The 11190-nt window shown below is 38.5% G+C and overlaps 1 protein-coding gene across 1 annotated transcript; it reads left to right on the forward strand.

The window, feature by feature from the left end:
* Nucleotides 1-25: 25 nt before the first annotated feature.
* Nucleotides 26-6527, forward strand: LOC127846169 (beta-1,4-galactosyltransferase 2-like). The gene is made up of 9 exons (XM_052377346.1): nucleotides 26-54; nucleotides 477-634; nucleotides 1076-1217; nucleotides 1954-2047; nucleotides 2418-2605; nucleotides 3998-4120; nucleotides 4751-4862; nucleotides 5146-5284; nucleotides 6511-6527. The coding sequence occupies exons 1-9, from the start codon at nucleotides 26-28 to the stop codon at nucleotides 6525-6527; spliced, it is 1002 nt and encodes a 333-aa protein (XP_052233306.1).
* Nucleotides 6528-11190: the final 4663 nt, after the last annotated feature.

Here is an 11190-nt window from a genome sequence, read left to right on the forward strand (position 1 = left end):
AACTCTACAATATTATTGTGATACGATGGCTGATCAGATATATTCTTCAAACAGGTATAATTAAGTTTAATATTAGTCATTCATATTTAACCCCATTGAATACAATTACTTAAAATCTGTTTTCTCACATGCATGGTTCTTATTATGCGCCATTTTTGTCATTTAAAGCTGCGTATTTTTAATCGGTTTGCAGGGTACGTGTTTGTTCTATTGAAACAAAAGGTTTATACACAAAAGGGGTCAAGTTTCATTCGACAAAACTGAAACAAGAACAACAATCAATATCATATAAACATGAACAAATCTTAAGCATTAACATTAAGATTTGTGCTAAGATTAACGACTGAATCTGAAATGCGCATATTACGGAGGTACGGGCTCAGAGTTAAATTGTTATCATTAACGGTGCTACTATTCGGGTTGGTGCTATTATACTCAGTGTTTTCTGATTACTGTCAGCATGGTTCATACGACAGAAAGTTGCATGAAGACGGAGACTCATTGCACTATGAATACAACACCTTTGACTTCCTTAAAGACGAAAGTGCATTGATTTCGAGCAATGAAAGGATTCGAGATGGCACTCGGACCGTTCACAAGACTGAGCCTTGCATTATCGCAGCAGACTCTCTAGGTAAACAGCATAATTTGTACACGTTTATCTCTCAACCTATAGTTTGTGTAATATTCCGGTACTTATATTCACTTTGTGTTTGGCTTAAGTTTGTTTTCTTCGCAAAAAGGTTCAAGTTTGAAATTTATATTTTTGGCCAGACGGACGAACCAGCTTTTTTGCTAGACCTTTTTGAAGTATATAGACGAATCAAAAAAGAAGTATATATTATATGCAGCAGTGGTTACCGAGTAATGCAATTGATTGCCTGCATTTCAAAGATTTACCCAGAGAAAGTACTTAAAGTGGATAAATAAATATTTCCACTGCATAACGCATAACAATATCGAGACCTGCATACACAGATATTGTTACACACAAGAAGTCTATAAGATATTGTTCATAAATCGAGAAAATCACAGAAATGGGATGTTATAAGGCATTTGTAATAACAATATTCAGATGGTGTTTGGAGCAAAGGCGGTAATATCAGTGCACGTGACGTGTACAATGTGACGTCACTGCGCCGGGTATCGGCAGGCGGTGCTTACACTCCTGCAGACTGTAACCCCCAGGAGTTCGTCGCAGTGATTATACCATACAGGTAAATAGGTCATTATAAGGGGTGGGGGCAGTGAGCTCTGTCTCGCATTACATTCCCAAATACTCTTCTAGCAAGAGTGATGGTGTGCTTACTGTAATTGTCAGTGGGCTAGTATACGGTCTATGAAAGATTCTTAATTTTACCCGAGCTTGTAACCCGAATAATGCAGTCAAAGTCACGGCTTTCAGTGAGATTCGTTAAGTCGCGTTCTGAGAAAACTGGGCATAATGCTTGTGCGTAAAGTGTCGTTCCAGATTAGCCTGTGCAATGCGCACAGGCTAATCAGGAACGGCACTTTCCGCTTTTATGAGATTTTTCGTTTAAATGAAGTCTATTCTTAGAAAAAATCCAATTTAGGCGGAAAGTGTCGTCTCTGATTAGCCTGTGCGAACTGCACAGGCTAATCTGGGACGACACTTTACGCACATGCATTATGCCCAGTTTTCTCAGAACGCGAATCCATTATTTGAGATAATTATATTACCGGTGTGACAATATTACAAGAGGAATAGCAGCTATTTATGAAGAACGGCAAAGCCTGTTAAAATTGTGTTTTGTGTGTGTGTGTGTGTGTGTTTTGTTCAGACCTACTAAAAACTCATCGTCGAGGTAGCAATGCAAAAAGGTATGCGAAGATGAAAGCAATAACTTCCTTTTAGCCCAGATTGTCTATGAAATATCAGTATGCGTTATTTATATTAGTAAGGTTGTGAAGCTTTTGGTGTTTATACTTCAGGAACAGACGGTCCAACTTGCGGATTCTTCTCTTTTATCTGCACACGTTCCTTCAACGACAGAAAATACAGTACACCATTTTTGTTGTAGAACTGGTGAGTATTAAAAATTTATCGTCGTTGAGTTTTATGAGCTGTTTACTGTCAGTATTAGTTTGTTAAAATGGCTTAGACAACAAATAAAATGGTTTATTATATATTTGAACATATTTTAACTGGTCTAGCGTGTATTAGTGTTTCATTTTTATTTGCCTGAAACGATAAAAACCCGCATAACCATTATTAATTTGCTAAACGAATATTGCAAACATCGAGAATATTTAAAATGGCAACAAATTAAAAAATTGGGAAAAATATTTCATTGGCCCAAACTTTATGGTTCGACCTACCTTGCGAGTGTCCCAAGATATTTAGAGTGATTACTTTCGTCTAGTTTCCCTTTTTTTAATTTTTGTTCCGACACTAGGCGTACCCAACGGTATTCAATCGCGGAATTCTCGCAAACGTTGGCTACCTGACGGCGAAAGACATTGGGCGTTTCACGTGTTACGTCATTCATGACGTCGACCGTCTTCCGACACGTGACGCCAATCTGTACCGATGCTCCCGCCAACCCCACCATCTTGCAGTGAGGTCATCAAAATATGGATACGCGTATGACATTTTCAGAGCTGGTTGAACATAGTGTGTATATAAAGTCATGTTTGTTTCTGAAAAATGCTCACTTAGCGCGAAACACTTGTACTTGTTCTTAAAAATACACGTGGTCCACACGTGTGTCGACAATGAAATGATACAAGTCGGCGTTTTCTACTTAAAAAGTTAGGACCATAACTAAACAAAATTTCAAATGTACTTTCATTGTATGTACACCATGACTAAAACAGGCTGTGTTACTGAGTATAAAGATATAATGGTGCGTGTAAAAAAATAATGAACAGGCATACAATAAAAAAATGGGTGTGTAAAAAACTAGTGTCTTAAATAATATAGACGAACACTCGAAATCTATTAGTTAACGCGTTTATATGTATTTAAATGAGTATTGCAATTCGTATAATTAACTTCTGGAAAAAAATGGCGACAGTTAGTTCTGGCTCCCATAACGTTAAATGTCGCTTTTTATGATTTTTGACTGGCGCGACTTTATAGTTATGGACCAACCCCATTAGGAAAGTCAACCAGAAATTTCCGAAAAGTTGACAGTTATCAAAGACCGGTCCAAAATAGTTTTTAAATGCAGTTGTTGGCCCAAATCAACCACTTGATTGGAACGATTGACATTTTTCACATTTGACTGATATATTCTTTCACAAAATACTATCTTAAACATTTAAAATGTATCTTTTCTGCTCATACATATCGAGAAAAACAGCGATGTGACAGACTTTCTTGAAATGCGAATCTCCCGAGATTTCACGGTCATATGACGTTATTTCTATTTTTAGTAACAAACAATGTGCTCAAGTGTTTTCAAATTCAGAATGACTTTTCCCGGTATTTTAATTATTCTGGCTTATTTTGTTAACAAATTGTAGTGTCAATACAAAGTCAAAGTGAATATTATATAAAACTACCTGATTCACCATGAAATCAGTCTTATAATCCACCAGACGTAAGTTGTTAATCACAAATAATAGATTTCAGAAAACGAAAATAATGTTTACAATTTCAGCGTAAAATGTCAAGGTCGATCCGAAAGTATCCAAATGAAAACTCGTCACGTGACAAAGCGACAATGGCGTCAAAATTGTGAATTTAAGACTGATGAGAGTTATTTTCATCTATTGTAAGATGCATTTGAAACATCTGAACCTTAAAATATTCCTCAATGCAGTAATTTATATTCATTCACCAATATATGTAGAAATGTATCCAAGAAAATGAGCTTTCTTTGATTTATAGCGTGACATAAATATGTTACGACTCTGGTTGACTTTCGATACGAGGTTAGCTTCAGCGTACAGGTCTGTCAATACTACATAAACTGTACGCTGAAGTTTCTTTAGCTAGGCGACAGTGTGTTGCAAATCTTATTACTTACAGACTGCCATATGGTCACTACATCGGAGGAGTGATCGCCTTTACCCCGGCTCAGTTCGAGGCCATAAATGGGTTCAGCAACGCTTACTTTGGATGGGGGCGGGAGGACGATGATCTCAGAAAGCGGTACTCAGTAAACGCTTGAGTAAAAACGTATACTGTAATACATTTAGCTGCGTGATTCGAAATTGGTCTTATTTCATATGTGTCCATAATAGCTCCGGAACAGCCTGCGTAATTGCGCAATCTGGTCAGGAGCATGGCTGGCATTAGTGGACATGGTAGCTCACGACCAGACTGCGGGACTGCGCAGGCTGGTATAGAGCTACGCGGTCCGCAAAGGTATAAGATTTGTTTTATTATTTGAGCCTTGTTCTGAGAAAGCTTGGCTTAATGCAGGTGATTAAAGTGTCATCCCAGATTAGCCTGTGCAGTCCGCACAGGCTAATCAGTGACGACACTTTCCGCCTAAACTTGATTTTCGGTAAGGAAGGACTTCCTTGAACTAAAAAAATACCATAAAAGCGGAAAGTGTCGTCCCTGCTTAGCCTGTGCGGATTGCACAGGCTAATCTGGGACGACACTTTACGCACATGCATTAAGCCCAATTTTCTCAGAACGCGGCTCATTTGTTCAACGGCTATGGTTTGCGACATAATTGCACGTCATACGCTTTCTTAAATTTGTAACGTTTGGGCTTAATTGTGCGACATAACTGTAAAATGTAATACGATTATCAATGCCACTTCATTTAAGCATCACCAGCAAGGGTTACACGATAGAACGCCCGGACGCGACCGTCGGCGTGTATGAAGAGTTACCGCACCCTGAATCGGACACCGCCAATCCGAACAATCCAATCTCGTATGTATGAAACTTTCAGGGCTTGTTGAGTGGCTTTAATTTTTTTTATTGTATTTACAAATTCTTACCCGACACGCTGTTTCTGTAGAAAATGACAATAATACCGTATGTATGTAAAGTCCTATGAGGGAATGACCTGCAGAATTATTCATGGCAGACAGCTCACAGATGCCTTTGTTGTGAGAACTGGTGTGAGGCAAGGCTGTTTACTCTCACCTTTCCTGTTCCTGCTGGCCATAGACTGGGTAAAGAAGACATCAACGGAGCAGAAGCGGAATGGAATTCAGTGGACACTCTGGGAGCAGCTGGAAGACCTCGACTTTGCCGATGATTTGGCTCTTCTCTCCCACACCCAACAACAGATGCAGGAAAAATCAAACATGCAAGAGGACAACTCAGCTAGACTAGGCCTCACCATCAACAGAGGTAAGAGCAATGTGTTCAGGACCAACGCATCCAACAACACACCAATCACAGTCCAAGGCGAGGCGCTGGAGGAGGTGGACAGCTTCACCTATCTCGGCAGCATTATGGACAACCAGGGAGGAACGGATGCAGATGCCAGAACCCGCATCGGTAAAGCACGAGCAGCCGTCCATCAGCTGAATAACATCTGGGAATCCAGTGCAATTGGCATCACCACCAAGATTAGGCTCTTCAATACCATCGTGAAGACGCTACTACTCTATGGAGCAGAAGCCTGGAGAACCACTGTCACCACCATAAAGAAAATACAGGTCTTCATCAACACCTGCCTCAGAAAGATCCTCAAGATCCGCTTGCCAGACAAGATCTCCAACGAAGACTTATGGAGAAGAACAAACCAGCAGCCAGTTGAAAAAGACATCCTTCAGAGACGTTGGAGGTGGATAGGCCACACCCTTCGCAAGCCTGCATCCAATACGACAAGGCAATGTCTCACATGGAACCCCTAAGGGAAAAGGAAGAGAGGGCGGCCTAGAAACACCTGGCGCCGTGACCTGGATGTAGATGCTAAGCAGATGGGCCAAACATGGAGGCAGCTGGAGAGACTCGCCCAGAACCGAGACGCCTGGAGGAAGCTGGTTGGCGGCCTATGTCCCAGATGGGACCACAGGCGAAGATGAGATGAGATGATGTCAAGTTATTAAAGTCACACACCTTATTTGGCATAGTAAATTAATAAATAAGAAACATATTTTAATTATGCCAATTAGAATATATTTGGTGGTAACAAGGTGTACATCCGTCTTTTTGCGTTTGAAAACTTAAAAAATAATCGCGTGTGTAAAAATGGACGTATACGTCTAAAAATCCTGCATTCGGTTTTAAAAGCGGTACCGTTTGAAAAATAATAAATTACTTGCTAAAACTAGGCTATAGATTTAATGACAATTTTGCATCTTTCAAATTGCATCTATATGTATTGATAAACATGTATTTCATTTCAAAGTCAGCGGCAATGCTTTAAAGCGTTTACAGTTAAATCTTAATACTTATGTATATGAAAAATAAAATAAAATTGTATTGAAAAGCTAGCATTTCACCGTTATATGTTTGTGTTGTCAATGGAACACTCAATGCGTGGTATTTTATACAGTGACTCATAATTATAGATTTTAATGAATGAAAACAGCATTCTTTTCATGAACTTTATGTCTGATAATGTTCAGTCCTGTCTCAGGTCTAGTGTTTTTGTTGAAAATTTATTCATAACTTTGATCTAGAAACCTATGTAACTTGTTATGCTAATTTGAATCCATATATTTATGCAATTATAACCAATTTAATTATGTGTTGGCATCAAACATTTGCTGTTACGTTGCCTTTCGTAAAATTAGAAAATTGCGCAAAACTATTCACCATTAAATCCTCCCGCTGCATATTTATGTTGATAAATCTGTGTCAAAAATGATCTTCGTCCGAAAAACACATTCGAACACTTCGCTTTTTTCTTTTTTTTCCCCGCTCACAGTATGCATGTTACTAGCTTTTTGCTTACCAATGCAGCGACAGTCTGCTATTTGGAGCCGAAAAGCGCATGTCAAGTGACGGTCTGAATCGCGTGATGTATCGCCGCTTGGCGCTGGAGTTCCGGCATCTGTACACGTGGGTGTACGTAAACACGAGCGAGATCGACGTCATGAAGGTGCAAACTATGAGTAGTATAGTGAACACTTCGAACATTGATCGTGAAATGAAGCAACTTGTTTGTATCCACTGTGACTTGTTATCTCGTTTATAGAAAAGAAGTAAAAAACGTGTTTTCAGTTTTGTCTGTTTGTTCAAAATACCTCACCGCACAGTAAGATACTTAAAAAATGTTTCCCATTTATCTTTAAAAAAAGTAATTTTTCTGAATACAATGAATTGTTGCTAATTCTATACGGTTTTTTCTATTTGATATTAGTATCAATAATTTCACGCGGAATCCTCGATTTTATTGGTAGGCCGCTGATTATATTTCACGAACTATTAGCATTACAGGTGCGCTTTTGTCAATTAAATAGGAAGCGTCTGGCTCTTTAAGGAAACTTAGTAAACGTAATCTGTACAATTATCATATTGACAAAAGCATACTTGATATTATATTTCATCCGATTGAAACATTTTAACCAGTTTAAGATAATACAATAATCGCGTCACTGATGTAAAAGTACAATATAATCACAATCGCCTTTCTCAAACATGTTATCGTTAACCATAATGCTCATTATTAATAAATTTTGACTAATGTCTTCAATGTATTATTTTATTTTCACATTTCAGTACATTTTCTTTATCGACCCAGATGTGAAGCAAGCGTACGCGAAGCTCAAAAAGCCATCATAACATCGTGACGGAATATCTGTACTGAATGCTGAATGACTTTAGTGTTTAAAGTACATTTTATATATGGCGATCGCAGATGACATGTTTACAGAGGGCGCCCTGTTTCATAGGCCATCATGAGGATTGAACCTGCGATTACTGGATCATTTTGTGTACTACTAGACTACGGATTTGTCGCATTTCTTTAAGTTAAACCCATTTATGCATAGCGTCTAGAACAAAAAGGCATTGACAAACAGGATGCGGCGTCTCATCAAGATCTGCGCTGTTTGCTTAAAGGAATTTCTGTAAGAAAAATTCTTGACCTAGAAATAAATATATATACTAGACATCCCTAATTTTGGAAATAAATTGATTCAATTTAGAAGGATGGGAGTCTACTAGGCACCAATGGGTTAAGCTTCTCATTCGTAGTAATACGTTCCAGAAAATAATTCGTCATAAATGGGTCTTTATTATTACCAAAGTAAATCCCATACGCGACACACCGCTTTGTTCTTGGCGAAATTGAATTGCAAAACTGATTCACAGTGTGCAGATTAGAGTAACGTTATACGTTATTGTTATGCATTCCTGTTTGTACAATCACCAAACTTTTCTAGTTTTGATTTTTTAGCGATCTTTATTTTTCATAAAATTAAAATGTTAAATTTCAAGAAATTTGCAATAATGAGCCAACCATGAAATTGTTGTTGATATGTTGCAATTTCTTGAATATGTATGTACAATTTCTTGTATATATATGTATTGTTTGGAATATCTTCAAATTACTACATGAGCGCCGCAATTACAAGTATTGTTCGCAGTTACATAATTATGTGAACGTGTCATATTGTTGCATAATTACGTAGATTTGTCACACAGAATTGCGAATACATGCAGTGATACAAATACATGTACAGTAAACATGTACATTGTTATACTGACATGCACTGTAAAGACAATCAGGGACATACAGACATGTATGTAAACACATGATTTGTAATACAGATATTTATTATATACCTGTTTAATGCATTTAACAAAATACAGGTTGTATCAATCGTTGAAACAAAAACTCCCGTATGACGCTACTCGCTGTTTCCAATTCCGTATTACCATACTAGCCGGACTACTTCGACCCATTTAATGACGTCACATTACGCGCATCGAAAATAGAAATATTTTATATTACGAAATATATTACGTAGTACATCGTGTGACGTCATTTCTGTGACGAAACACAATAGTTATCTAAACCCTATGGAATTTAAGGACATGTCGGACGTGGTGTTTTTTAACAGTAAACTATTTGTTAAAAACATCGAACGAATTCAAAACGTATTTTGGAGTGTGTGTTTATCATGCATAAATGTATATTTCGATAGGAATACAATAAAATAGTGTGGTTTAAACTAGGTTTCGATAAAGACATGGAAGATAGAAGTGGAAGTGCATATTGTTTCAACGTTTTTGTTATAAACAGCGGATTAAAGTTGTCTCATTAATTATTATAAACATTGGATTAACGATGGCATTAATGAAGGTACGCGTGTCGGAAACATGTGTTTTCCCGGTTCGAATGTTTACACGTTAATTTACATAAACTGTATTCATACGCGTCTTAAATAAACTATGGCGTACCGTTTAAGTCATTATTTTGTCAGTTTTGTTAAAGTAAAAAATATAATTGTTAACTGTTTTCGTCAGTTGTTGTACATAATAAAAAGAATATTACGCTGGTCAATTGTTCCAACAGTTTGTATCACTCTCGTGGCTTGTGCTATTTCGCATCAGGGACATACAGACATTATGTAAACACATTTGTAATACGGATATGTATGTAAACATGTACCGTGTAATACGGACATTAGTGTAAACATATGCAGGGTTATACTGACATTTACTGTGAACATATGCATAGCGTGTAAACATGTATGGGGTTAAACAGACCTGTTTTCCGTTGACAAGAGCCTTGCTGACAAACAACCTTATTGCTGAAAAGAGCCTCTCTGTTGACTAGAGCCTTGCAGACAAACAGCCCTATAACTGAAAAGAGCCTCTCTGCTGACAAGAGCCTTGCTGACAAACAGCCTCATTGCTGAAAAGAGCCTCTCTTTGACAAGATCATTTCTTAAAAACAGCCCCACTGCTGACAAGCGCCTTGCTTACAAACAGTCACATTGCTGACAAGAGCCTCTCTGCTGACAAGAGCCTTGCTGACAAACAGTACGATTGCTGACAAGAGCCTCTCTGTTGACAAGAGCCTTGCTGACAAACAGCCCCACTGCTGACAAGAGCCTCTCAGTTCACAAGAGCCTTGCAGACAAACAGCCCCATTACTGACAAGAGCCTCTCTGCTGACAAGATGCTCTCTGTTGACAAATGCTGTTGACAAGATATTTTCTTACAAACAGCCCCACTGATGACAAGCGCCTTGCTAACAAAAAGTCCCATTGCTGACAAGAGCCTTGCTGACAAACATACCCATTGCTTACAAGAGCCACTCTGTTGACATGAGCTGTGCTGACAAACAGCCCACTGCTGACAAGAGCCTATCTGTTGACAAGAGCTTTGCTGACAATCAGCCCCATTGTTGACAAGAGCCTCTGTGCTGACAAGAGCCTTAGTGATGAAAAAAGCCTTTCAGACAAACAGCCCCATTGCTGTTTAGAACCTCTGCTGACAAAAGCCTTGATGACAAACTGCCACATTGCTCACAAGAGCTTCTCTGCCGACATGAGCCTTTCTGACAAACAGCCCCACTTCTTACAAGAGCATCTTTACTGACATAAGCCTTGCTGACAAACAGCCCCATTGCTGACAAAAGCTTCTCTGTTGACAAGAGTTTTGCTGATGAAACAATATGTGTTTGTGAAACACAATGTCCCCCTATATGATGTTTGACATTGTAGGATGACCTTGACCTTGTGAAGGATGACCTTGACCTTTCACCACTCAAAATGTGCAGCTCCATGAGATACACATGCATGCCAAATATCAAGTTGCTATCTTCAATATTGCAAAAGTATTCATAAAATAAGCGATTTGGGCCACATATATTTGACCTCTGACCTTGAAGGATGACCTTGACCTTTCACCACTCAAAATGAGCAGCTCCATGAGATGCACATGCATGCCAAATATCATGTTGCTATCTTCAATATTGCAAAAGTATTCATAAAATGAGCGATTTTGGTCACATATAATTGACCTCTGACCTTGAAGGATGACCTTGACCTTTCACCACTCAAAATGTGCAGCTCCATGAGATACACATGCATGCCAAATATCGAGTTGCTATCTTCAATATTGCAAAGGTTTCATAAAATGAGCGATTTTGGCCACATATATTTGACCTCTGACCTTGAAGGATGACCTTGACCTTTCACCACTCAAAATGTGCAGCTTCATGAGATACACATGCATGCCAAATATGAAGTTGCTATCTTCAATATAGCAAAAGTTATTGCAAAATGTTAAAGTTGGCGCAAACAGACAGACAGACCAACAGACAGACAGGGCAAAAACAATATGTCCCC

Source organism: Dreissena polymorpha, chromosome 9 (genome assembly GCF_020536995.1).
Source record: "Dreissena polymorpha isolate Duluth1 chromosome 9, UMN_Dpol_1.0, whole genome shotgun sequence".
Classification (NCBI taxonomy): Eukaryota; Metazoa; Mollusca; class Bivalvia; order Myida; family Dreissenidae; genus Dreissena; species Dreissena polymorpha.

What these genes read in the sequence shown, in the direction of transcription:
- LOC127846169 (XM_052377346.1), top strand. Translation starts at nt 26, where the DNA reads ATGGCTGATCAGATATATTCTTCAAACAG. An exon ending in TCATCAAAATATGGATACGC is followed by an intron (nt 2,606 to 3,997) that starts GTATGACATTTT and finishes TATTACTTACAG; the next exon opens with ACTGCCATATGGTCACTACA. An exon ending in GACGATGATCTCAGAAAGCG is followed by an intron (nt 4,121 to 4,750) that starts GTACTCAGTAAA and finishes ACTTCATTTAAG; the next exon opens with CATCACCAGCAAGGGTTACA.